General features: G+C 39.6%; 2 protein-coding genes and 1 long non-coding RNA gene across 5 annotated transcripts in view; 2 read left to right on the top strand and 1 right to left on the bottom strand.

Annotated features, from left to right (window-relative positions):
* Zfp91 (ZFP91 zinc finger protein, atypical E3 ubiquitin ligase) lies at positions 1-23,645 on the bottom strand. Of its 2 annotated transcripts, none has more exons than XM_048361639.1 (11): positions 22,793-23,645; positions 18,353-18,378; positions 11,907-12,113; positions 11,660-11,696; positions 10,945-11,046; positions 10,315-10,449; positions 8,960-9,010; positions 8,263-8,341; positions 6,958-7,072; positions 3,639-3,738; positions 1-3,257 (listed from the first exon to the last, which is right to left on the bottom strand). In XM_048361639.1, the coding sequence occupies exons 1-11, from the start codon at positions 23,146-23,148 to the stop codon at positions 2,747-2,749; spliced, it is 1,719 nt and encodes a 572-aa protein (XP_048217596.1). In that variant the 5' UTR covers positions 23,149-23,645; the 3' UTR covers positions 1-2,746. The 2 variants fall into 2 exon arrangements, with proteins under 2 accessions (XP_048217596.1, XP_048217597.1); XM_048361640.1 differs by having other exon boundaries at positions 10,945-11,043; positions 22,793-23,176.
* LOC125362733 lies at positions 18,385-19,227 on the top strand. Its single transcript, XR_007213077.1, has 2 exons — positions 18,385-18,868; positions 19,093-19,227. It is a non-coding gene; the product is annotated as an uncharacterized LOC125362733 (long non-coding RNA).
* Positions 23,646-24,131: 486 nt separating the features above from the next.
* The window catches only part of Lpxn (leupaxin), a 31,330-nt gene continuing 27,654 nt past the window's right edge, over positions 24,132-27,807 (top strand). The window contains exon 1 of one of the 2 annotated variants that reach the window (XM_048361642.1): positions 24,132-24,543. Coding sequence is in view for 1 of the 2 variants with exons in the window: in XM_048361641.1 (XP_048217598.1) it covers positions 26,198-26,210 (13 nt within the window). In the remaining variant the exon portion in view is untranslated. Of the gene's footprint in view, positions 24,544-25,319; positions 26,211-27,807 lie in introns of those variants that run through there. The other variant, XM_048361641.1, reaches the window with a different exon arrangement.

The following is a 27,807-nucleotide window of genomic DNA, read 5'->3' as shown; positions in this document are numbered from 1 at the left end:
CCCCCTCCGATCATGTACAAAGGAGGTTCAAGTACTCTACATGGATGTTTTCTTGTACTTTCCTAGTTCTTTATCCCAAGGACTCCCAGCCAGCATTGGTTTAAATGTGCTGAAATATATTGAGAAGTGTAGTTATAAAAATTACCCTGGGTAAGCACAAACAAGGGGCAAGCAAGCACATCTCCCCAAAATTAGTTATATCACCTATATCCCCAGAATTTAGAATTGCCAATTCAAGATGAAGAGTATTAAGTTAAAGAATAAAAAAGGTGACTCTATAGAGTATGAAATAGACTTTCAAGAGTAAATGAGTTGCATGGAAGAATGAAATAGCATGAACAGGAAAGAAATAGGAATGGGCTTAGTTTGCTTCTAACCCTCTTATGCTAGGCACTCTTTTCTCAAAAGAAAAAAAACCAGTATAATTCATAAAAATACTCGACTGTTACGGTAATTAGTTTTTTTCAGGGACTCATCCACCTTCCCCCATTCCAGAAAGAAGAGGCATTTGTTTTAATGCACTTTGCTTTCCTGTGGATGGCTACTGTATCTAATGAATAACCTTAATGAAAACCTATGGAGATAAACTAAGTGCAATAAGGATCAAAAGTGCAGGATACAGATGCCAGCCAAACAGTACAAAAATTGACAACTGCCACAGACCCATCCCATCAATCTCCTGAATTTTCAAATCCACTCACAAGTACCAAAGTCAACTGTAGGAAGGAGTGAATAATCTATATCCCTTTTCTCCTGATTTCATTTTGGACCCTCACACTGGATGGCAAATCTGCAATTCTCTTAAAGGAAAACAAAACAAAAAACACCCCACAACAATGGCATATTTTCAACTCTTCACTGTAGGTGTCTCACTCCCCATTCTCTGGCGTCCCAACCACTGACATGAGTGGGAGAACAGTAAGCCTCTTTCAGAGATGACATTTTGTTGCTCTTCTTTTTGGGGGGAAAAATAAAGAAAAAATCAAAGTTTGTAGTTTTAGTGTTTGGAAAAACAAGCAGTTTCTTATTTTGTTCTCAGTAAAACTCCATTCTTTCCAACAGCGATCATACACTTGTGACAATGGACAATGAATGAATAGGGGAAGCCTTCAGTTCTAGCTTCTAAGGTTCACAGTACAGGAGCTGCTTTTCTGATTCTCTAAAAATGAGCCCAAATAAGTTTTCCACCTTATGAATTATAAACTAGAAAAATAAAAACTACCTGTGTCTCCCATTGACAGTAATAAACAATACATAGCATATGAAAATCCCTACTCAAGGGAAGTGAGAATTTAGGTGAAAGACAAAGCCATTACATCAATTTTATTTATTGAAGCCTTTTCTCTTCTGAGGTTTATTAAAAGGAAAACAAAGCAGCGACGTTTTCTTCAACTTTGAGATCCCTGACTTTGTTCCTTCACTAATGACAAGTCTTCCACTAACACGGAGCTGGAGTAACAAGAGCAAAAACAAAATAAGAGGCCAGAATCAGGCTTGTAAGGGGGTATATGTAAGGAAATGATTGGGGAAAAAAGAAAACTCACAAGAGAAAATCTTCTATCTGTAATCCAGACCCTGAAAAACACTCTTCTCATCCTTTCAACATTTCTAAATCTTAATGCTCTGCAAAAATGTCAAGAGCACACTAGTTACCACAAACCTATCACCGTTCCCTTTAAAAAGGCTTCCAAAAAAGTACTAGACTACTGTAGTGATTTTGTTAGTTCAGAGGACCAGCTATCTTTTAAGGCCACTGGAGAGCTGATTTTAGAGGCTGGCTGTGCTTCTTCAACCCTATGCTTTGCCTTTAAAGTACCTCTTGTGGAAAGGATCCCATGTCAGAATAATCTCTCCCAGCCCCCCAAATATAGACAAAGGCCCTCCCCCACCCCCAAAAATCAGACTTTCCATTAATAAATAAGGAATCTCAGGTTCCACAACACAAAAGAAAAAAAAAAACACACATGTTCAAAGTGCAAAATTTTGCCATTAGCCTGGGACTTTTCTCATTGATCCAGAGCACTATGGTACAGCCAGAGGCTGTAGATGGCAGCCCATTCCTCTTGGGAGCCTGCTTCTAGGCAAGTGAGCACCAGAAGAGCCTTAGGGAACTTGGGGAGGGGGACTGAGGTGCTGGGATTAGAGGTGGGATGGTCCCCGTGTATCTTTCCTCCCAAACCCAAGGGGAAAGGAGGAAGAGGGGATAAAGAGATGTGTGTTTTAACAGCACATATGGCAAGGGGGGGAGGGGAAGGGAGGGCCCTAAAGTGCCAAGTCAAGCTGCCAGCCTCCAGAGATTAGAATTATATACTATTTGAGGATACATGTGTTGCAGTAGGTAGAAGCCAGAACCATAGGGCAGCAGAAGAGGAGAAAGGATTTAGAAGACAGTAATATACTATTAAGAGTTAAAAGCCGATCCAGAGTACATCAATTACAGGTCTGAGAAGGGGATCTGCCAATGAGCAGGAAGTCTGCTGCTGGCTGGAACTGAGTATGGGGACTGCTTCTTTTTTATCTACCTTTGTGGGAAAGGTAACATCGATATTTTTAGGGGAGATAAGAGAAGGAGTCCAGGGGATGGGGATGGGTGTATGTGCTGTGATCCACAATGGAAAGAGCAGGCCCTTCAGTTATTTTACTAGATTTTAAATGCTTTAAATTGTTGGGTTGTTTTTTTTTTTTTGTCCTTTTTGTTTTAAATACAAAGTCTGAACTGTCCCAGTGCCCAAAGTCTTCCTTTCCACTAAGGTCCAGTAGAGTCTGAATCTTCAATCAGAACCTCTGTGGTAGCACCGAGTATATCCGAGTTCATGACCAGCCCTTCAGCGCCCCCGCCGCTGCCACTTCCCACAAAGATCTTCCCATCAGCCATGAGGCTCACCCGCTCTGTTCCACTGCAGTACGACTTGGACATCCCTTCAGCCTCTAGCAGCAGGCACTCTCCTGAAGTTGAGTTTCCCAAGGGCTCAGGAAGAAGAGAAAGTCCCTGGCCATCTGCAGGTTGTGCCAGGGACTCTGGGTTAGTGCCCAAGATATCTGTGCTGGTGATGAGGGCGCCTGCATTGGCAGCCAGAGCTTCTGCAATCAGCACCTCAGGGTGGCTTTTTGCTTTGTGGGCCACTACGCTGTCCTTCTTCTCAAATTTTTTGCCACAGATATTGCAAGAAAACTGGTAGAAGGAGTCTGCATCGTGTTTTTTCATGTGCCAATTAAGGGATGCTTTTTGTCGACAAGTAAATCCACAGATCTCACATCTAAGGAGAAACAAAGACAGAATGGGTAATCAAAGAGAAATAGAGAGTTCTTACTCAAGGGTCAGGTAAGACCTTAGCCTCCTTCCCCCTGACCTCTCTCCCTGCTCTCCCCCCACCCTCCTGCCCCCAATTTAATTCACTCTCTCTTCTCTCTCTCACATACATCAGTAACATTTACTTTTTGTGAAGGATTAGAAAACTACTACCATGGATATCTAATTTGATTTTTTTTTTCTGTTTGCTTCAAGACAAAAGCCACTAAGTAGCTTCTCTGATCAATATCTGCTCTTTGTCAACAGCACTGACATATTTATAAGGAATAGAGCTAAAAGTGAGGTGTACAACTCTTCCCCAGATGTTTGCCAGCAAGGGAATACTCACTGCAAAGGCTTCTCGCCTGTATGAATCATCCGGTGCACGGCCAAGTTGTGGGAACTCTTGAAGGCCCGAGCACAATATTCACAAATATAATCCCTTTGATCTATGAAGAAAAATAACGTGGTTAGTATTCTGTTTGAACTCTTGAGTATTTTTCTTAGCTCACCAAGGTGCTCTGGTGATCAGACAGGTCAATTAAGAGAAAAAGCAATGCTGTTTTCAATGTATAAACACTGTGGTAAGCAAAATTTAATTTATTCTTTTATGTTCTGATTTTTAGTTTAGTCCATAGTTTAAGTGACTTTTTAAAAACAAGCAAAAGCTAGGTATAAGTAAGAGAACTGCAATCCTAACCTCAGTCTTACCCATAATCCAGATTGAATAAATTGGTTATAAAATAACCACATTTCCCCATGGATTTCATCCTTTTTCTTTTTTGCAATACTGAATTTGAACTCAAGAACCACAAATGAACCAGGCATCTGGTCCTTCCTTGCCTTATTTATTGGACAATATCTTGAGTTTTTGCCAAAGCCAGTCTCAGAGACCCTTTTACCCACGTCCTTTCATGTAACTGGGATTCCAGATGTGCTTCATTATATCTACCATACTTGCTGAGATATACTCTCACTAATATTTTGCTACCAGGCTGGCCTTGAAACTCTTGTCTCTCAAGGAGATTAAATTACAAGCATAAGCTACTATTATCAGCCTGGTGTTTACTCTTATCCTTGGAAAAAGAAACTGACCCATAGCTGAAATAGTAATCTGACTGTTTCAGTCTGGGCTGGACTCATACCTGTGATCCCAGCACTCCACAGGCAGAGATAAGGAGGGCTGGAACCAGTTTGAGCAAAGTTAGCAAGATCCAATCTAAACAAACAAAGCTGTCCTGGTGATGCCATGTGGGTAGTCTAGCCACATACAGGGAGGCTACAGGTAGGAGGACCTGAGGACCTGAGTTCAGTTCCAGGCAAAATAAGAAACTCTGCCTAAAAAACCACTGGGCTGGGCACAGGGCTCAACTAAGGCCCCAGCTCACACTCTAGTACTATCAAAAAAAGTTAACCAGGATAGTTGCTAATATAACTTCTCAAATACATATTAACACTACTCATTTACTTTCCGCTCCTAGCTGCATCTTCTGCACCATTCAACCATCTCCATAACTCTCTTCCCCTAGGCGCCACACCATTTTTGATGAGTAAGGTAATATAGTGTGAAATAATGGGATAAAAGAGCATTGTTTGTACTTATTTGTCTATTTAGTTTGGTTAGAAAGCCAATGGACAAACAGGTTCTCAATGAATATTGGTTAAACTAATACTCTCATTTTCTGTTCCATTTAAAATTACTAAATATATTCAAAGTAAAAATATGAATGTAAATTAAGAGGCAAATAATATCCAAACATCTTTTAAAACTAAGTGTAGAAGAGTGATATTTTTTCTCAATCACATGGGGATCTTATTAAAGCTGACTCACCATGTCAGAAGAGACTCTGACTCTGATGTGCTGTTTTTAATTAAATAGCCATACAAAGAGGTTTCAATTCCACAAGTCATGTTTTAAGTATAATGATTTTTATATAATGACTGCACTTGCTTACCTTTTCTCCCTCAACTTGTGCCCTTCCCACGAACATGTGCTATAGTATCTTAAGGTAACAAAAACTCAAAGATAACAATGCTGACTGGTCTGTGTTCCACACTGTGTACAGCAAGGTTTAAAAATACATAGTCCTAACAAGGAAGTTTTGTCCACTTTTATGAAAATCTGGGAGACACTCAATAGGTAGATTTTATCTGCAAACACAGTTCATAAATGCTAATTTGCAAAAGAAAACCATGAAACTAGTAACATTTGGAATAGAATGTGTTTATAGGACCATTTCTCATAGCAGACTGATGATATTTAGCCAAAACATAACTGTTACACATGGTCCCTAATTTACAGTTAAGGAAAAGTGAGCTACAACTTGCCTAATTTACACAGAGAGCAAATGAAGGGCAGCGTATGTAGCTCAGTATGATGTTAGGGAAGGGGCAACAACCAACTCCCGGTCTTATCAAGATTGAGAAGGGAATATACATAGTAATCAAGTGTTTGGGACATACCCAGTTAGTAGTATGTGCCACTAATTATCAGCCCAATTTGTCCTTTCAAGTTGAACTGCACTGAGGTTGTCAGTGCTACAAATGTGTGGGACTGAGTCCATTCTATGATATAAATTGCACTTTCCTGTAGGAGTAGGAACATGTTATTGGATACAAATTTAACAGCTACCTTTATGAAAATTTCCCAAACTGTCAATTCCAGGAGCTACTTAATGGTTATACATTATAACTAAGCCTCTTTAACTATTTTGGCTTTCTTCCCAATGTTCATGACTTTAAGTCCACAAAAGCTACTACAAGTATCTGCCTAGACCAGAACTCAGAAATCCTAGTTATGTCAAAAAATCAGTCAGCCAATCACAGGTAAATTTCTTACTACTGCTACTACTGCTACTGTTTTTTAACTATAAATCAAGGCTAAACCTAACTTAGGTGTTGGATAGATTATCAAAAACATATATAAACTGTTCAGTTCACCATTGGTAGAAAAATATATGCTCAGTAAATCATCATTATCCTGTTATAAAAGTTGTAAAAAGAAATTAAAAGATGAATGTTCAAAAGCCATTTTGTCACTTGTAAAATTTATCAACATCACATGAATGCAAACTAAAGAGTTTTCTTTATTTTTTGTTGGTTGTGGGACTTTAACTCAGGGTTTGGGAGCTGTCCTTGAGCCCTTCTGCTCAAGGCTAGCACTCTACCACTTGAGCTACAGCATCACTTCTGGTTTTCTAGCTTCCAACTGTGATCCTCAGATCTCAGCCTGAGTAGCTAAGAAAACAGGAGTGAGCCTCCAGTGCCTGGCTTAATTTTTTAAAAATCACTATGAATGTGCGGTGTGTGTGTAATTTGATCAGGTGCAGGGGTATTTCTTTTGTTGCTGTTTAGGCAGGTTTCACTACATAGCCCTGGCTGTTTAAAGAGTCCTCTGCTTTAGCTTCCTAAGTGCTAGGATTATAGGTGCATGTCACCATGTCCAGTTTAATGAAATGTATTCCAATCCATTTTATTTTCAAACTCACTGATAATAAGACTTTTACAGAAGGCTTATTCCTAAAGTACAGTTTATTTGGGTACTTGAAAACATCTTGACCCTATTTCGAAAGTAACCAGTAGAAGAGCTGCCTAGTAGGTATAATGTTTTCTTTGGAGTCAAATCCTAAAATCACTAAAAACAGGAAGAAAAATACCACAGAAGCTACCTGTATGATGTTTAGCATGTCGCAGAAGTTGCTTCTGGAGCCTGAAGAGTCGTCCACAGGAGGGATGGGGACACACATATTTCTTCTTCAGCAAGTGCTGATATTTTATGTGGTGCTAAACAGAAAAGGAAAGCAAAAAAGGAAAACATTACGGTTTCCTGAGAGTTCTTTTCTTTGCTAAGTCAAGAGGTCTAAAGGAAAACCAAGTAACTTTGTTAGGATGAGGAAGTTGAAGAGTAAAATTCTTAAGATTAAGAAGATAGGTTACGTTAATATGCACATCTAGATTCTAATGTCTGTCATCCACCAGCAGTGAGATCTTAGGAGATATACTTACTTAAATACTTTAAGTTACAGTTTCTTACTTGTAATATGAGGAAAACTGTCTCGTAATATTGTTATGAGAATAAAGATCATATATTTTACAGTGTTTAGTACAGCAAATGACACATAGCAAAATAGCAGTGACTGTTATAACAGAACCATGACCATGATCTATCTCATGGTTCTGCTAGAACTGATTATAAACTAAATCCCCACTTCATTTAAAAAAAAATCAGTTCACTAAAAATAAAAAACCCAAATATCTTTTATTGGCTCTGTACAATCAGATTTGAGTCGCTAAATTCATTTTTTCTAATGCACATTAAAATAAAATATATTTTTCTGTATCTTAGTGTATTACTATCATCACCTTTTATATTCTAGAGGTATTTGTTCCATGTTGGGAAATATGGTACCACTCCATAATTCTGAGAGGAGTCCTATGTGGGCTCAGGTTATTATTTAGTCTTTTTGTTCACTTTTTCCCTTTGGAACCAGGATGTGCTAATGTGTAAGTGTATCCCCCAGAGTTCACACACTGAAAGGTAACATCTAAAAGGAAGTATATGAATGTTCTGCTTTCATGAATGAGTGAAATTTGCTAGCATGGAAAGAGGATTGTTATAAAAATGAGGTCACGGGTCCTTCTTTCCTCCTCCTCACCCAAGTCTTCATCTTTGGCCTTTCACTACATTACAGGGTCACCCTTCAAGAAGGCCCTTTCCAGATGGTGGTGCAGTGTTCTTGGATTTCCATAAGATACTAAATTCCTGGTTCTGTATAAACTATCTGGTTTCAAGTATCTTGTGCTAGCAGAAGTGGGATATGTTAGAATTACTAAAATAATTATAAACTTAAAATAATATTTCAGTTAATATTATATGTCAATAATAAAGCATGTACAAATACCAGTTCTCCTGAGGTGTAAGGACAGATAATGGGATATAACCTGAATGGCTGTTATGTTACATCTCTACTCACCTGCAAATAGCGAGGGTGAGCAAGAACAGTTCCACATCCCTCCATCTCACAACGAACATACTGGATTGGAGGTTTTTTTCTATTATCAAAATTTTGGAGAAAAGTTAGCAAAAGAAAAGTGGCATTCTGTATTTTAAACAATAATTACTTTATAATATGAAAAATTAAGATCTCTTCACTAATATATAGGTTGCACAGGATTTGTAATAAAGATAACAAGAAACTGCCAAATGTTCACCAGGGCTTAAAATGGTACAAATAAACTAACAATCCCCTGCAAGAAGAATTAAAATTTAGAAAGTTCACCATCCTGTAATAAAAAGCCATCATTTGTGCATTATGAATACTAGTAACGCCACATTTGTGCAATTTTGTAATAAGCTATTCCAGCAGGTTTAGTATGAAAGCTACATAAGCAAGGCAAGTGCCTAGCACCAGAAAACAGGTGCAAAAGCCCAGGAATAAGCTGGGCCCAGGTGTCTCACACCTGTAATCCTAGCTACTCAGGAGGCTGAATCTGAGGATCATGATTCAAAGCCAGCCTGGGCAGGAAAGTCCGTGAGACTCTTATCTCCAATTAACCACAAAAGTAGCCCAAAACAAACAACAGTGGCTAGGCCCTGAGTTCAAGCCCCAGGACAAGCACAAAACAAAAAACAAAACAAAACAACAAAACCCTAGGAAATAAACTTCTTACCTCCTTTTCGGTAACCGTGGACTTTTGTCATCTTTTCGTCTTCTTCCTCTCCTATAATAAAGAGAAAGTAAATGGTCACATACACTAAACCCTTACTCTTATATTTATATGTGGTTCTGACCAAGTAGGGTAAGCAGATATTCTTGCATGTAGGTTACACAGCTCAGTTGATCCAGAGCTCTGAGCTAGTCCCAGGCTATCATCAGCTGTATTTAAATCATCACCGTGTTTCCCTATCATTAATTTTGTGAAAATATGTCTCTAAGACATAAATGGTACCCAAAACCAGCAGGTAATGTGCTTAATTTAAGCAATCAATGGAAAATTTTAGATCTGTTGAAGGTGCTATTTAGTGGAAGTTGGGCACAATTTGGGAAAGTGAGTCAAGTAATTGTATTTAAGAAAAAGAGGATGAAACAAGATTTGAGTTTTTGGTGAGCAGTACTAAAATGTGTAACAGTAACAGAACACATGCTCCGTGGAGTTTCAAATCATGAATGCCTACAGTATATACAAGAGGAAGGTATATTTAAGCATTATTAGAATACTGAGCTCTTTTGTATGCTGAACACTCATAATTTGTTGCCAATGGCAGTCTCCTTGTAATCACATTCCCTGGATACTAAGGGTCTACTGTATTCTAGATGGTAGGATGGCTGGCAGGTGTCAGACACAAAGAAGGATAACTCAGAATATATAAAACCAAAGATAAGCCAGACTTTATTCTGAAGTAGTACAATGCCACTTTCAAATAAGTATGCAACAGAAATATATGCAATTCATAAACTATACTTTACCATGCTGACCTGAAATTTCAAAATTTCCTGAAGAGTTGTTATAAAAAGTTTGTCAAATTTAATCAGCTTAAATGTAGAGAGTTTATTATCTAAAAACCCTAAAAAAAACAAACTACTTTCCTTGTAATAAAACAGAGAAGTCTAGCACTTAAATCTTATTTCTGAAATGAAAAGGGGTGGATGACAAAAGGCATTTAATCAACTCAAGAATATCACATCCTTTCATTTGTTGTTCTTAGAACAGGAACTGTATTTGCCATATTTGTTAAGAGTTGTTTCTATTCTCTTTGTGTCCTTATAGGTACTGACTCTCCCTTATAGGTACTGACTCTCCCTTGTTTATATGGAGTTGTATTTCATTCACTTAAAAGTTCAAACTTTTCAAGATTCTGAGGAGATTCTCCCGTGAAACTTGCAGCTGATTAAGGCAAAGTTTCTTTTTAAATTAAAAAAAAATTGTATTTTGAAGTATATACATGTTCATATCCCTCTGGTCTCATCCTATTTCCACAAATGGTTTCCAGCCGATTTCATTTTTCATGGACATTGCCTACTTACTTCCTAGGAGGTTCCTCATCTTCTCTAATTTCATTCTCTTCTTCTTTTACCTCTACTTCTACTTCAACTTTAATTTCCTTCTTTTCCTTCTCTTCTTTCACCTTCCCTGATTTCCTCCGTGGCTTTGGGGTTTCCCTGAAAACACAAATGCATTTCACCAGTTATTCTACCCAAGTGTTTTGTTTTTTCTTTCGAGGCAGTCTGTGATAGCAGGTTTAAGTTTATCATTGACCTAGCATAAAATTATGATTCTCAGTTCATGAACTACAATTTCCCATCATATGCACAGTAATGATGTATACATATGGTATGTACAGAAGGAACCCCCAAGGCTAAAAATCCAATCTCATTGTAGTTGTAAAGAGACAGTAAGTAAAAAAATATAAATATTAAGGTTCAGGGCTCATCATGTTACTTTAAAAAGATAAAACATGCACACATCTAATAATCTGCATACACTCAAATTTAAGTTCGACAAATGGAAGAGAGGACTGAAAGAATGTTAAATTTACAGACGAGTTCAAAAATCATACCTTTAAAAATTACTAGTAAATATATTTAGTTTGACAACAAGACAAGTGCTTTCCTACTTATTTTCCATGACAAATAAGAGTTAAATGTGAGGCCTGCCTTTCTAAGTGGGGCTTGTAGGTCTCATCTCTTGGGTCATCTTTGAACGGTATCTCCTCTTCACTGATTAACATCTCTTCTTCCTCTTCTTCCTCACCACTACTAAAAGTAAGCAAATACAAATGAGAAGTTCTGGTTGCAATGGTCCCATCTGCCTGGAGTTAGTGATTTGTTTAGAAGTGGCCAAAAATTCACATAAATTTTTAACCAAGATTTTCATCCTTAGGATGTAGTTGGACTGTAAGCTAGTTGTTTTAATCTATATAATTACCAGAATACAAAATAAAGAAATCTTAGCTATACTATCACTTTATCAAATAAAGATACTGGGGTAACAGTTCAATGACACTAAGAAGCAAAAAACAAATTTATATAATATTATGTCTGGTTATCTCATAGATCACACAAGACCCACCAACAGAGAAAACAACAAGAGGATACTTACTGATAAATTCTCAAAATTGAGTCAAAATACCTTTCATTCCAGTTATGCCTAAAATGGTTATAATAAACCTAAGCACAGAAGTTACACAAGACATGGTCTCTAGACTTATGTATCTAAATATGACAAAGCTTAAGCTGCAATCAAGGTCAAATAAGAGATTTAAGTATAATATTCAAACTGAGGTTAATTTCTGTTACAGCTCAAAATCTTTCAACTTCTGAATTGTTTCATGTGACTGAGTATTCAAGGTTTAAAAATATACTTTCTTACCTAATGCCACCAGGAGACTGATGTTCTTCTGAAACTTCTAGAATAAAGCCAAAACAAAACTTTATATATGAGATCTTTTCTCTGTGTTTCCAAGATTTAAGCCAAATTATTGCATGTGATAATTACATAAAAGGAGATGAAGTAAACTTCCCAAAAGTTAAGACACTTAGGTAAATATTTAACACTATGTTAAAATAAAAACAAACTAGATAGTAAGCAGCCATAAAAGTAACAGCTTGCACTGTACCATAGTCAAGCTGATCTGTAATTGGCTCTGACTTGCAGATGAGCTGCAGTGAACCAGTCTTGGACCGAGAGCTTCGGGTATTCTCAGTGTCCCGTAGGCGAGAGACAGATGTCCTACTACTACTGCGCCAGCCCCGGCTAGGTCTAGTTGTAGCAATGGACACTTCCTGAGGAAGGGTAGACTTGTCTTCTTTCTCTTCTTTGGGATCTGTATAAAAATATATACCATTCTTTTCAAGTTTACAGTTAACCAACAATCACCTCTAAATACCTACTAATTATAAATACAGTCATGAAAAGGCACTTAGGCTCTAGGCCCAATTCTTTTTTTTTTTTTTTTTTTTTTGGCCAGTCCTGGGCCTTGGACTCAGGGCCTGAGCACTGTCCCTGGCTTCCTTTTTGCTCAAGGCTAGCACTGTGCCACTTGAGCCACAGCGCCACTTCTGGCCGTTTTCTGTATATGTGGTGCTGGGGAATCGAACCTAGGGCCTCATGTATACGAGGCAGGCACTCTTGCCACTAGGCCATATCCCCAGCCCCTGGGCCCAATTCTTAACACATCAAAAATGAAATATTAAAAACTTTTCAAAACAAAACCCCTTATCTTTAATGTCATTACCCTAAATGGTTTGTTGCCCTATCTACTAAAAAGTGCTGTACTAAACGAAACATGCAAAATATGTCAGAGTAATTTGATGAAACAGAAGCTAAATTATACCAGTTATTAAAATAAACTAATTGGATTTAATGCACAAATGTAACAGCTAACTAAAAAAAAATCAGGTAAAGGTGACCGACAGAATAAGAAGTATATGTATATACATGGAAATATTAAAACAAAACTCATACATTGTACAATTAATGTGCTAAATGGGGGAAAAGAGGAAAACTAGTGCCTAAGAGAAGGTGGAGAAACTGAAACCCTGTGAAATGCTAGAAGCCATGCAAAACGGAGGGGAGCAGTTGGAGGGCTCTCAAAAACTTAAAAGATTACAACATAGGAAACATCTTAGGCACATGAATTTTGCTAAAGGTCTTGAGATGTGGTTGGAGGGCTATTTTCACCAATGTGTTTGTTTAAATAGGATAAAAGAAATTACTTTTTTAGGAGCTGGGAATGTGGCTTAGTAGTACAGTGCTTGCATGAAGGCCCTGGGTTTGATTCCTCAGTACCACATAAACAGAAAAAGCTGGAAGTGGCGCTGTGGCTCAAGTAGTAGAGTGCTAGCCTGAGCACAGAGAGGCTCAGGGAGCCCAGGCCTCGAGTTCCAGCCCCTGGATTGGCAATAAATAAAGAAATAAAACAAAACAACACATTTTTTTTTTTAAAACTCAAGTTGCTCCACTTATTTTTAATATCACCAAGATTTATTTGGCATAGATATTATACATTATAGATATTATATATCTACATATCATATCTATACCATATGTATGGTATATAATATAGATAGATGTTATTACTTAATATGGATTTTTTTTCATTTCTTATTTGTAGCTATCTCTCATTGCTTACTACTAACTACTATTCAGGGAAGAAGAACTCCTAGGGATACTGAAAGAAAAGGTAATAAAGGATGAAAACTCAAATGAACTTTTATAACATTTCTATAGATATTAAAATTTTGTGACTTTCTAGGTTTAGGCATCAGGTTAATTATTTTGTCTCTTAAATACCCATAAGACTGCTTTGGCTTTAAGAAAGTGAAAGAGGGGCTGGGGATATGGCCTAGTGGCAAGAGTGCTTGCCTCGTATACATGAGGCCCTGGGTTCAATTCCCCAGCACCACATATACAGAAAACGGCCAGAAGCGGTGATGTGGCTCAAGTGGCACAGTGCTAGCTAGCCTTGAGCAAAAAGAAGCCAGGGACAGTGCTCAGGCCCTGAGTCCAAGCCCCAGGACTGGCCAAAAAAAAAAAAGAAAAAAAAGAAAGAACGTGAAAGAATGCTTTTCTCTTTGAATCATTAGCTCATAAAACTAGTGTTGGCTGAAATAATGGTTTCTTTAGGTAACAATTAGCTCGTAGTTGAGATTTAAATAGATTATTACTGAATTCTAAAGGATGAGAAAGTGGCCACAGAAGTAGAGAAGAATATACTGAAGTGAGAACTGGAAATAAGATCAAAATGACTAGAGCAGAGAAAACATGAAGAGTAGACCTAAGTGGAACAGGAACAGCTATCTAGAGACTAGCTAAGGGCTTACTGTAATAATAGGCCACACAAAATAGTTTGAGGGAGGGCAAACACTGAAGACAAAGAATTAGAGATGAGAAATACTTAGCATGAGAAAATTAAAGTTGGGGAATATCTGTACTTAGTACATAAGGTGAGGAGTGGTGGTGGTGGTGAGCTGAGAGGTATTTGGCAAGCACCATGAAAAGAAAACTACCTTTTAACATTAAGCTGTAAAATTACATAATGAAATTACAGGGCATATACAAAGTCACTTAGAATGTGGATCTAACAATTGAGCTAGCTGTTAACTGTTAACAAGACAATCTGACATTCCATATAACCAACATTGTTCGATGTAGTTGATTTTTTTTTTTTTTTTGGCCATTGCTGGGGCTTGAACTCAGGGCCTAAGCACTGCCCTTGGCTTCTTTTTGCTCAAGGCTAGCACTTTACCACTTGAGCTACAGCACCACTTTTGGCTTTTTCTATACATGTAGTGCTAAGGAATCGAACCCAGGGCCTTTCATGTATGCACGGCAAGCACTCTACCACTAGGCCATATTCCCAGCCCCTAATGATTTTTATTACACTAAATTCTGAAAGAAAAAAAACAAAACACCACATGAGACAGTTATAACTACTTTTCCCATTATAGATGGCAACACTCAGGAGGCTGAGGCAAGAGAATTGTGAACTTAAGACTAGCCTTTGTAAGACCATCTCAACAACAACAACAAAAACAACAACAAAACACAACAAATTCTTCCATGGGAACATCTTTTCCTTGGGCCAGTTCATTTGTAGACATTCTTTATCTTGCTATGTAGGGACAAGAGTTAGGAGAGTTTCCCTCCTTTACTACTTATTTTTTTTAACCTCCATTTAATCACTTTGCCCTCAACTCAAAGTTAAGAGTGCCTGCTTAGTTCTACCAGCTCTGATATTAACATTCTACTCAAATGTCAACTTTTGGTAAAGACTTCTGAATGCTCAAATTCCTATTTTTTTTTCCACCAGAGTGCTAGGTTCACTTTTTTCCTGTCTGTGTTAACTTTGTGTATGGTCTCTAGGTACAGTCCTCTCCCTGCCACTAAAAAACACTGGATTAAAAAAACATGCTTAGAATCAGACTTCCATGCATGGGTAACCATGCAACAGACTCTTGCAATTACAACCCCTACTACTGTTTTTCTTGTCTTGCAATCTGTTGGTGGTCAGCACTAAAAATTCATTTAAACAATTCTGAAATATTTGATACATTATTGTTTACTGTTGTCACTGTATATAGTGTAATAGATCACTAAAACTGATTCTTTTGGTCTAAATGAAACTTTATATCCTATGAGAACCATCTTCCCTTTCCATATATATGTAATATATACTATATGTATAACATAATATGTATATATATAATTACATATACATTCAATCATGTCTTTTTCTTTCTTTTTTTTTTTTTTTTGCCAGTCCTGGGGCTTGAACTCAGGGCCTGAGCACTGTCCCTGGCTTCTTTTTGCTCAAGGCTAGCACTTTACCACTTGAGTCACAGCACCACGAATGGCTTTTTCTGTATATGTAGTGCTGGCTTCATGTATACAAGGCAAAGCCACATTTCCAGCCCTTCAAATCATATGTTTTTCTGTGGCTAATTTCAGGCTAATTAACCCAATACCTTCCAGTTCCACCCATGTTGTTCAAAATCATAGAACTGCCTTATTTTTTAAAGGCTGCATAGCGTACTATGTGTGCATACATATACCACTTTTCAAAATAACAGAAGTTAAGGAATACCATCAGGGAAATGTAAATTAAACTCAAACTGCTTTGTACCTATTAAGGGTAACACTTATCAAAAAGAATGGTAAATGATGAAGGTTTAGAGGAAAGGGAACCTGTACACTATTAGTGGGAATGTAAATTCATATAGCACTTTTAGAAAATGGTGTGGTGGTTCCTTAAAACACTAAAAATAGACCCATTGTACTTATTTCTAGGTATATAGACAAAGGAAGTTAAATTGGTGCCCAGGAGCAGAGGTGGCAATCCCATATTCATTTCAGCATTATTCACAACATCTAAAATATGAAAGCAACCCAAGTGCTCTACCATTTTTTTAAACTCCATGAATCAATTCCTTCATATCTACCTCTTGGTCTATCCTACTGGTTCTCTCTCTCTCTGAAGAACCTGGCTAATACAGGTTCTGCTCTGACAGTGGTTCTAGAAGAAAGGAATCTTAAGGAGTCTTCTAAATTGGTTATGGAATTTTTGCACTTAGTTCTCTAACATGATTAGATTTATAATAACTCTACTTCAGTAGTCAAGTAAGCACTGACAGCCCATGGTATGAGGTGGTAATAGAGATAGGCAAAAGAATTACCAAAGCAGACTTCGAGTCAAGGAAAACAGGAAAGGCTTTGGTGACCATGTCTTTCACAACTTTGAACACTGGGGTCAAACTATTGAATATAATGAAATTGGTGAGTGCTGCTAATCAGGAAACCCAAAATGGGCGAAGAGGGGATACCTTCAGGGATTCAAACTGCCAGCCTTAAGTACGGCCTAAACAACCTGAAAGTTTCTGTCTATCCTGAAAAATTCTTTATCCTCTCTAAGTACAGAGCTTAGTTTGCCAAAAAGCAAATAGTCTCATCAAGGGTGGACCTGGTCCACATGTTAGATACAGTTCGTACATACCTATATACTATTTAGAGTTGAACAGCCACTCCAATAAGTGAACTAGTAAAGATACGGGCATTTGATTTTGAGAACATCCAGACCCAGAACAATTAGCTGGTGGATTAAAGTAAGGTAGATTTTGGAAATGAATTACCCTAGAATGAAGTTTTAATCTCCTCACAGTTGTACAAACTATACATATGTCAACTTTGTTTTTTAGGACAGCTACACAAAAATTATCTAATATATTACCAAAAAAAGGGATCCAATTTCCACCATTTCTCCAAATTTCCCGAAAACAATCTAGGGTAAACAGCTCTAATACGTTCATTCCTTCATTTTTCTCACAATCTAAGAATCTCTAGTAAATGAATCCCCAAACACAGAAAATAATTCTTGGCAAATGTAACACTTATTTTCCAAATAACAACGAAGAGCAATAAAACTACTGGCTGACAAAATAATCATGTAAAGCTTTCTACACAAAAAATTTAAATGGTATAAAATATCAGACATTAGTTTTAAATTCTAAGAATCAGAGCAACCCAGAAACCTGAACAGCCATCAATTCAAGTATCAATTCTAATCAGATCACTCCCCTAAATGACATAAAATCCAAGTTTTTATTTTGCCTTACATAGCTGCAAAGCATTCCTTATTAAAAAAAACAACAACACAAAAACTTCAAGTAACACACAAACATACACACACACACACACACACACACACACACAGAATGAAACAGAAGCAGGCTAAGCGGAATGTGGTGGTATGGCACATGCTTACAATCTCAGCTATTTGGGAGGCTAAAGAGAAGAGCAGAGAAGTAAAAAGGGAGGAGAGGAAAAGAAGGAGTAAAGAAGGAAGAGGAGAAAGGAGTAAGCTGTCTGTAAGTGGACTGTGAAATTGGTTACTTCATTAAGTGAACTGCAGGAGTTGGACACTGGCTATGGTAGGACTGGGTCAAGAGTGTACACAATAAATGAAACATGATTGAGAATACATGTTTCGGTTTTAAGGAGGATGTTATGCATTTTAATGTCACATCAAGGAACAGTGGATTACTAGAAAAGAAAAATGTAATAAATGAGCAGCCTGCTCAACATGATGGAGGCAATTTTAATAGACCAATAGGCAAAGCCAGAATCAAGTCTCTTTAAGTATTTAAAAAGAAAAAACACGTTCAGCTTCTTTTCCCAATCCAAAAAAGCAGTAAATTATATTCAGTGTAAATATCCTGTTTGCTAAAACTCTACAGATTTAATTATTCACCAGGTTGAAATGTTAGAACACCTTACTTTCACTCTTTATAACCTGCAATTTTAAGTCTCTATCAGTAAGTACCAAGACTGATGTGGTTTGTTCTGTATATAATACAACTTTTCTCTTGATTCCCTTATTTTCTAAATAATGCAAATATTCTACTGTCTAAATCTGCTTGCTACCAGCTAAATAGGATTCTATCAACTCAAGTAACATTTTATTCAACAAAAGTCCCTTTAAAATGGAAAACTTTTGAATGAGCAGGCTGTAGCTCATTCTACTTTCTAATATAATCAGAGCAGTTTACACATAAGTAAGAATCTTACCTTTATCAGTTATTTTTTCTATGCATCTGAAATAAAGAAAACACAAAAATCAAATGAATAATCTTGTACATTTTCTTGTAATATAACTACTTCTTTCTCTGAGGTTCATCTTCAAAAGCATGTAGCGAAGTACTGAGTACTATTGAAAAGCAAAACCTCATTTTCAGCACTAGTGAGAAGATTCTGTATCTCTACTATTCAATGCCAGTCACACTGGGTTACTGAGCACCTGAAATAGCTAGTGTAATGGAAGAACTGAGTTTTTAATTTTGATTAGTGTTAATTTTAGTAGTCACATGTAACTTTCAAAACAGAGCAGTTAGAATACTGACCTAAAGTTTTTTAATTATAGACATACTGATGTGCAAAAAAATTCCATTAAATGCTTATACATAAAAAAAATTAATGTCCTTATTTCACTCAGATGAAGAGTAACTAGGGATGAAACAATATGTTCAAGATACTCTCTGAAACACTTCTGCCAAGAAAGAAGGGTGTTAGAAAGGCAAGTGTGGGGTTGGGGATATAGCCTAGTGGCAAGAGTGCCTGCCTCGGATACACGAGGCCCTAGGTTCGATTCCCCAGCACCACATATACAGAAAACGGCCAGAAGCGGCGCTGTGGCTCAAGTGGCAGAGTGCTAGCCTTGAGCGGGAAGAAGCCAGGGACAGTGCTCAGGCCCTGAGTCCAAGGCCCAGGACTGGCCCCCCCCCCCCAAAAAAAAAAAAAAAAAAGAAAAGAAAGGCAAGTGTAACACAAAATCTGTGCAAGCTCAGGACCTAGGTGATAACACTGGCTTATTTACTTTAAACATACTCAATAGTTTTCATAGTAAAAACTGGGTATAAACCTCAATAAAACAACCTAAAAGCTGTCTGTTAAAATCAAGGACAGGTGTAGTGACTCATAACTAGCTATATCCAAGCTTGTAGATTGAGGTTAGCCCAGGCAACATGTCAGGCAGCCCCCTGTATCTTAATCAGCATGTCAGATGTTGTGGTACACACCTAATTTAAGCAGTGCAAAGGTAAGAGGCTTGTGGTCTGAGACCAAAGTTGGCTCTAGACAAAAATGGTAGACCTTACCCCTGAAAATAACCAAAACAAAAAATGCCTGGGGAAAGGATACTGTAGAAGGTCTGCCGTGAAAACATGTGCCCAAGTTCAAATCTTAGAACCACCAAGAAACCAAATAAATAAAAGTCTATATCTAAATTCTATATCATAAATAAGTGTAATTTGTACTCTACAGACTAATACATAGCTGGTAGGTATTGTACAGCGAACTCCTCCAAATTATCCCAATCTAGAAATAAACAAGCTTTGGGATTTTATCATAAAAATAGTTTATACTATCCAAACAGTATAAAGATTTTTATTTTTTTGTTTCTTTTGTTTATGTGATACTGAGGAATCAAACCCAGGGAACCATGCATGCTAGACAAGTACTCTGCCATTAAGCCACATTCCCAGCCCTAAAGATTTTTATTTTATGTTTTGCAAATAAAGTTAATACAATTGAAAACTGTAAAAATAGTATCATTTTTTCTTTCATATTTTTAAAAAGGTTAGTATAATTTAAAATTTTATTACAAAACATTCCAATTAACACAAGGTAACTATTCTAGCTGGAAGTGAAAAAAAAAACCCAACAGTAATTGCTAAATATTTTGAAGGGAAAAAAAAAGCTCTTCAAAATGGTTCAATGTGTCTACTACTCTACTGGTGATTCTAGGGTCCTGATCACTTAGGATTGCAGTCTGTACAACTGAAATTCTCTGGAGGCAAAGGCTGTTAGTTTTCTTGACTCACAGTATCAGGGGCTCTTAATTCTATTTAATGGTTGTCATTTTACTTTTTTTTTCTTTTTTTGCCAGTTATGGGGCTTGAACTCCGGGCCTGGGCACCATTTGAGCCACAGAACCACTTGCCACTTTTTCTTTTTATGTGATACTGAGGAATGGAATCCAGGGCTTCATAAGCTAGGCAAGCACTCTATCACTAAACCTCATTCATTCCCAGCTTCCATTTTCCTTTTAGGGAAACAAAATAAACTGAATTCAAAGCACCAGAAAATAAGAATACTTTGTTTCATCTGTAAAATCCATTTGAACCCAAAGGAAGACTTTTAAAAAGACTCAAGTATTGGCTAATAGTTTATCCACCAGTTACCTTGTTTCAAAAAGTATTGTCTGAGTTTTAAAATAGGAAATGCACAGGACATTGTAACAGTGGATAAAAAGAATGAATGAAATGAAGCTATTTGGCATTTTAATCCAGTCTTAGTTTGACAATTCCATGGTTTCTATACTAGCAAAAAGCAGCAATGTTTCAGCATTCCAAAACTACTATACCAACACTACCACATTTCTTATAGAACTTAAAGGACCAAACAACAGAGTATATATAAACTTCTGCATTTAAAGTGAGAACTGTTACCTATGTAACTTATTGTCTAAGATTTGGCAAATGATGGGTCTAATTTTTAAACAGTATGAGTATATAAACTGTCCAAGTTTATCTTTCTTTGCTACTAGCCTTTAGTTTATGATTATATATGTTATACATATTATATAATTGTTTTACAATGTTATACTGTACGTGTAACATATTATTACATTCATACATTCTTCTGTTATGTGTCATGCATGACAGGTGTGTAACACATATTATACACATTATATATGCATTATATATTGGTGCCTGTCCTGGAGCTTGAACACAGATAGGGTCTGGGTGCTGTCCTGGAGCTTTTTTGCACAAGGCTAGCACTCTAACATTTGACTTACAGCTATGTATCTTCCTGCTTTTTGGTAGTTAAATGAAGAAGAGTCTCACAGACTTTACTGTGCAGGGCTGGCATGATCCGCAGATCTCAGCCTCCTGAGTAGCTACAATTACAGATGTGATGGGGGCAGGTAGTGGCACATGCACAGTGGCACTAGGCCTATGACTATATTTGAAATCAAACTTACATAGTTTGATTTCAATTGCCAGTACCTCGTCCATCATTCTCCAAATATAAAAACCTCCATGGGTTCTTTTTGCCCAGTTAGGGGGAAAAATAGTCACAACAGGGAAAACTACTACTGAAGTATAACTACCTCAAAATGCAGACATTTAAATCTCTGAAAAAAAACCCCACAAAACCCTAGTGCTTTTTCACAGGATGGACAGGAGGGGAAACCCACCACTACAAATCATCCATTCATCTGCCATGTCACTACCATTATTCAAAGAACCAAGTTTTACTTAGTATTTACTATAAGGCAAGAACAAGTACTTCACTTGCTACTTAATTTACATAAACTGAGGTCACATAGGTCATTGCTCCACATCTAATTCCCAATAGGGAACAAAATGGACAGAGATTGGTAGGGTAAGACATTTATATCTAAGACTGGTAACTTCTATAGTGTAGAAGACTAAATATAGAAGTATAAAATCCTTGGGAACATAAAAAGTCTCTATCTACAGCTATTACAGTTCTTCAGCTGAAAATTTTCTTAGATTTTGTTACAGAACGAAGTAGGAATTTCATACAGTAAATGCTGTAATTTTTATTAAGTCACCGTCAAAACTCAGAAGGTCATGTGAGTTCAAGTCACAGACTTAACTCCTCATTTTGGAAGGTCTGTTTTAAGCTGTAAAAACATTCTGCGTTCAGTAAGAAGCTAACTCTATTGGCAGAATAATGGGGCGTCTGAAACCAGCACCCCTCTCCTTCAATTTTCCTTGATTATTACTAAGTGTTTTCACCTACGGGGAAAATAAATATGTCTTCAGTAAGGAACTCGACAGTTAAGGTGACTAATCTCTGTAATTTACAAACGTTGTGTGCTTCAGGATTCTTAACCTGTGAACATTAATAAGCAAAACAAAACATGCTCCTGGCTTTGGGTTCGCGATTCCTGTTATTACGTCTAGGGAACAGTTCCTTTCAGATGACGTTTCTACATTTACACAAATGTAAAAAAATAAATCAAAAGAATATATGTTCGCTAGTAGATAAAAAAAAAAAATCCTTAACTCGTGTCTCTTAAAATGGGCAGAGATGTTGTTTATCCCCGAACTAAGAGAATGAGAAGCTAAGTGTGACAATCGAGGGGAGTTTGGAGAACCCTCCAACTACACGCACACACGAGCTGCGCGTGCCCTCATGGGGCCGTGCAGCCTAATGGAGGGGCGCCCGGGGGAAGGGGACGGGCTGACAAAGGGGGTGCGGAGGTCGGAGGCAGGTCGCTCCCCGCAGGGCGCCGGGGTGGGGGCGGGGAGGGTGCAGGAGGGCGCCGGGCCGCGGCGTGACATCTGGCGTGCGGAGCCGGCAGGGGGCAGGGCGAGCGGGCGTCACGTGGAGCGGGCGCTACGGGAGCCGGGAGGGCTGCGTGCGGGCACCGGGGGGTCTCTTTCCCCACCGTCTCAAAACCCCGCGTTTACTCACTGGAGCCGCGGAGTCTTCTTGCCCTGCGCGGGCGACGGGGGCTTCGCGGCCTGGCCCGGCTGCCCGGGGCCGTCAGGAGGCCTGGCGCTGGGGCTGCTCCTCCGCCGACGGGGATACTCGGCCTTCCTCCGACGGGACACCGCGGCAGCAGCAGCGGCGGCGGCGGCCGCGGCGGCCCGGCCCCGGTCCCGACCTCCCCTCAGCACGCGGCTGCTCGTGGTCCCCGCAGGCGTCGCCGTCGTCGTCGTCTCCGCGGGCCGGGGTTGCGATTCCGCCGGAGCCGCCTGGGCCGCCGCCACTCCCGCTGCTAGCTCCTGCTGCTCCGGGAATCGCGGCTCTTCCGTCTCCCCCGGCATCGGGGCTCGTCCGTCCCCCACCCCCACCCCCCCCTCGTCCCAGGCGGAGGCGGTGGCGGCCGCGGCGCTGCTCCCCCCCGCCCCCCTCGCCGCCCGGAGCGTCCGGCTCACTCTCACCCGGACCTGCTCTTCCCCCCCCTCCCCTCCGCCCGCTCCGAGGGCGCCCCCCCCAACTCCTGCCACTCAAGGCCCGCTACCGCTGGGGGCGCGCGCGCGTGCCCGCCACATACACATACATACACACACACACACACACACACACACACACACACACACAACACTTCGCGGACCAATCGGAGGGGGAGGGTCGGCCTCCTGGCGCCGCCCCCCGCGCTCCCACACGCAAAGACGTACTGAGTTCCCGCCTCCTCCCCTGCTTTCAACCAATCAGGAAACGGCTCCAGGGGAGCGCGCGAGGTTTCCTTCCCCGCGCACCCGTTCTCACCGTTAAACGGCTGTGTCTCGCGACAATCCCAAAGTGACCTTCTTTCCCCCTCAACCCCCCTGCCCCCCTCCACCGAGTAGAGCGCACGCTACGGGCAGGAGGAGAAGGCGGTGGATGGAGAGGAAACGCACCTCTTTCCCCGCCTTGCGCGCACCCTGCACCGGCTGCGCGCGCACCCGCCTCCCTAAGGAGCGGCGACTGCCCGCGGGGTTCTTTCTACCCTTCCTTTAAGCCGAACAAATGGCCTGGACGCTCTTCCGCCTCCAACTCGACCCCACTTTCCTGCCTTTGGCCTTTCCTTCCCCAGCTCCGCCAAGTCTGGTGGGAAGACGGGGAGAAATTTTTGAGCAGTCGCTTCTCCTTTAAGAAAAAAAAAAGCCCCCGTCCGTGGCCGGATGAAAGTCTGAAAAAAATGGCGGCGGTAGGACAGGGGCGGGGTTACGCTGACGTCGAGGGCCCGCCTCCTGGCACATGCGTGTGGCTCACTTAGCCAAGGGCAGCCTGGGAAATGAAGTTCTATTTTTGTGAACACTTCAGGGGAGGGGGGGAGGAAAAAAAAGATAGGAAACTGGACGCCGAAAAGAGGCAGGGACGTTCTTATTTGTTTGTTTTACTAATTCAAGACGGGAAAGGTAGTTTGGTCTCCTCAGTCCCTGATCACTTCCGGGGGCTGGGGAAGTCGGGACAGTGCTTCCGGGTTAGGAGGTGTCGCCGGCCACATCCGGGCTCTAAGGCCAGCCAATTACTTGTTCGGGTGGTTTGGATGGGTTTAGCCTCCTTTTTGTGTTTGTTTTTCCCTACTTGTTATACTTGGTGTGGTTTTCCCCGGAGTGACCAGAGCACAGTGCTTATTTCTCTGGCCCAGTGACACCGGCTAGCATTCGTGGCAACATTTCCTTACTCATCTCATCGTGCTGGAGGTCAGGGACCGTTATCATAATCATAATCATGTAAGAAGTTTGTGGTATGAATTTGCCAAGTTGCTTTCCTACCAGGTGTTGGCGCTTTCGGGAGCCGGCATCGGCTCTCTCATCGGTGGTCCCCGGGCTGGGGTGAGGGGGTGCAGGCGTGCCGGCGTGACTGCCCAGGAACCCACGCCCAGGGGCTTGGAGGTCTGGCCGGCTTCCCAGGCCCAAGCCCTCGGCGTCTGCGTTTTACTGAAGCGACAGCAGCACCAGAAGCACCCTCAGCGCCTCAGCTTTGTCAGAAATGGCTTTCCCGTGTCTGGCACGTGCAACTGTTACCTTCCTGAAGAAGAGGCCAAAGGGGCATTTCCGAGTGTGCATCCCCAGGTTGCAGCCCGCCATGCCACGGGGCCACTCCTATTTAGTTCTCCCTTTGAACCACCCAGGAACAATGTGCAAGAACTGCCTCTAACCCTGGTAGCTAAAGCATCTGGGATCAAAAAGGGAATGGATACAAGGTCGGGAAAGATGCAGTAACAAGTTTTACATGGGAAAGTATAGACAAGTACTGAAGTACGTGTCACCCCCCTCCCCCTTCCCAGGATTTGATTTATTTGCCACAGGACATTAGATAAATACCTTTGATTAGATAAATACCTTTGATTTGACACTTTAATTTGGAAAAATGGATACTGTACATAGGAAGCTTTTCAAGCTATGTTTATAGTTAACCGACTTTGGTACAGCGCTGACATCCAATGGCTGCTTAAAGTAATATAAAAATAAAGTAATAGAAAAATTTACACAGAAAAATGTTTCCTTTTTAAAAAAACACCACTGGGGAAGAAAATCAGAGGCTCTGAAGTAAAATTTGTATTAGTGACAAAGCTACTGTTACTTTAGCAAAGTAAATGTTATCTCTGGGGTAAAATCTATTTCAGAGGGTTTTTTCATACTACTTTGAGAAAGTATGCCTTTTATAAATGTTTACTTTCAAAATGAACCAAACAATAGGTAAAATAAGTTTAAAATCTCATTGTCACTCTTTAGAGAAACTATGGTGATGTCACCAAACAGGGATTATACTTTATTCAGACTTCCACAGTTCAGTATCCAGTGTCAAACCTTCCAACTTCATGCTACAGAGATGTTTACATTGTGGACAGCCATGTAATTTGTCCAAAGTGAATTGAAACTTGAATCCATTTTGGTCTTGGTTTTTACAATATATACAGGAAAGCAGGTAAACATAATTTTTTTTGAATAACTAAAGATAGTGAAATTAAAATAAATCTCAAGGATACTATTCTCCTAGGATCCCCCATGTTCATGGAACACAGCTAGTCACTGTGGGATATACACACTAGTAAAACCCCACAAACGAACTCTGATGTGTAATAGGTGATTAGATTTGCAGACTTAATTTTTCATATTTATTACCCTGGCCAATGTACTATCAGAACTTAAATCTTAGAACTTACCTACCATTCTATATCAGTATCTTTAAAAAAAATAAATTTAAAAGAAGAAATTCACTAAATCAAAAGAGAGGAAGTGGTAAGCAAATACAGGAACCAAAAAAGGATTAGAGCGGCTGCTTCACACTGTCTCATTCAGTTCCTTTGTGGTCCCCTTCAACACCACATGCCAGAGCAGCTCTTCATAACCTTTATGACCAGAGCGTCTTGCGTTTAAGACAATGGAGGAGTTGGGTGAGTGAGTTGTTCCTTACAGAAGAAGCACTGAGGGAACAAAGAACAGGCTGTCATGTCCATGTGCGATGGGGTAGATTTCTAGTCAGAGTGAGGATAGTGCTCAAAGACTTTATTACCATTTGTGTCCTCAGCATTGAAGCATGAGGAACTAGGCTTGTTCTGTGGAACTAGGAGTTCACTACTTGTAATGGCACAGTAGACAGGGAGTCTGGTGCTAACCACAGAGTGAATACTCAGGTCATTTTGGACTGAATTATTACTGACGTCAACCATAATGAGCCCTTTTTTTCTTCTTAAGAAGCTACTAGAGATCGTAGGGTAGCTATTACAGCTAGACAACTACAGAGATATGGTTTGGGAGGAAAAAAGGCGGTAGTATTAAAAGAGGAAGACTTCCAGCTTTTTCTGGTTAATTGGAGATAAGAGAGTCATAGACTTTCTTGCCTGGGCTGGTTTTGAACCATGATCCTAATAGCTTAGCCTTTTGAGTAGCTAGGATTATAGGCATTAGTCACTGGCATCCAGCTGCCATTTTTTTTTTTTTTTTTGCCAGCATCCTATATTGAGTTGTTAACTTTAACTCAGTTTTCAAGCTGTACTGATTTCATTCTGTCCTGGCTTTGTGGGTGTTGGTAGGTCTAGGGAATCTAGGGAACGTGCCAACAGCAGAAGATATATCATGCAATCTTTCAAAAAAATTTGCTTTCTTTGTAATTCAAGAGTAGGAGAAATAGAGGAAGGAAGAACAAATAGCAGGAGGAATGAGCTGTTAATGAATGGGGGGGGGAGCATTCAATAAATATTACATTGTCCTAGAAATAACATCTTTTTAGATTGAATCCAAATTTGAGAATCCAAATTCTTATCCTGTATGAGCCATGAGTATTGGGGAAATTTGCATTTTTCTTAAGTTCTATCAGAGTCCAGCTTTTGTACCAAGTATCATGCAAATAATTCAAAAGGAACTAATACTCTGTGACATAAGGTAAAAGTAGATATTTTACATATGTTCATCTTTGGCAGCAATAATCTGAAATAGTATTATTTGCTTTTGTTTATAGATGATGAATAAAAATAAAATGACATTAACCGTAGCTCTTAGGAGAACCTGACACCAAAAGCAGCCTGCACAGTGTACCATAGAAGTGGTTAGTTCAGGCATTCTAACAAATGGTATAACCTTTTTTAAAAATTTGCATATGTGAGCAGGAGCGATGTTAGAGAAATCTTACCCAGAAATACAGAAAATATCAATCAGCCTGAAACATTCTCCAGTTCTCTTCCCAAAATGTGAATTGAGCTCTTTTTTTCCTTCCTGCAGAGAAACAGCATGGGAAGCAAATTGACTCAGGGTAGCAAATATTTTTCTACAGTGCTGCCTTAGAAGTTAGTATCTTGTATCTACTCAGGTTTTACCTAAATGCTGATGGCATCAGACTGGTAGATTGAAAGACCCAGTAGGCTCTGACTCTGAATTAGATGTTACAACCATGGAGATCCCCAAAAGACCTTATTCTTTTCCAGTTAATGTTAACATTGTTTCATTTTTGTGGTTGAAGGACTAGGGAGAAGAACTACAGAATTGCCAGCCTGG

Source organism: Perognathus longimembris, chromosome 13, assembly GCF_023159225.1.
Source record: "Perognathus longimembris pacificus isolate PPM17 chromosome 13, ASM2315922v1, whole genome shotgun sequence".
Taxonomy (NCBI): domain Eukaryota; kingdom Metazoa; phylum Chordata; class Mammalia; order Rodentia; family Heteromyidae; genus Perognathus; species Perognathus longimembris.
This window is presented reverse-complemented; position numbering and strand designations above follow the sequence as displayed.

Bases quoted from the DNA above. Each gene is read 5' to 3' on its own strand.
- Zfp91 (XM_048361639.1), bottom strand. From the start codon at position 23,148: ATGCCGGGGGAGACGGAAGAGCCGCGATTCCCGGAGCAGCAGGAGCTA. The intron at 9,011-10,314 runs GTAAGTAGGCAA...TCTTTATTATAG, and splicing joins GATGAGGAACCTCCTAGGAA to GAGAGGAAGAAGACGAAAAG. The intron at 8,342-8,959 runs GTAAGAAGTTTA...TTTTGATAATAG, and splicing joins CCACGGTTACCGAAAAGGAG to AAAAAAACCTCCAATCCAGT.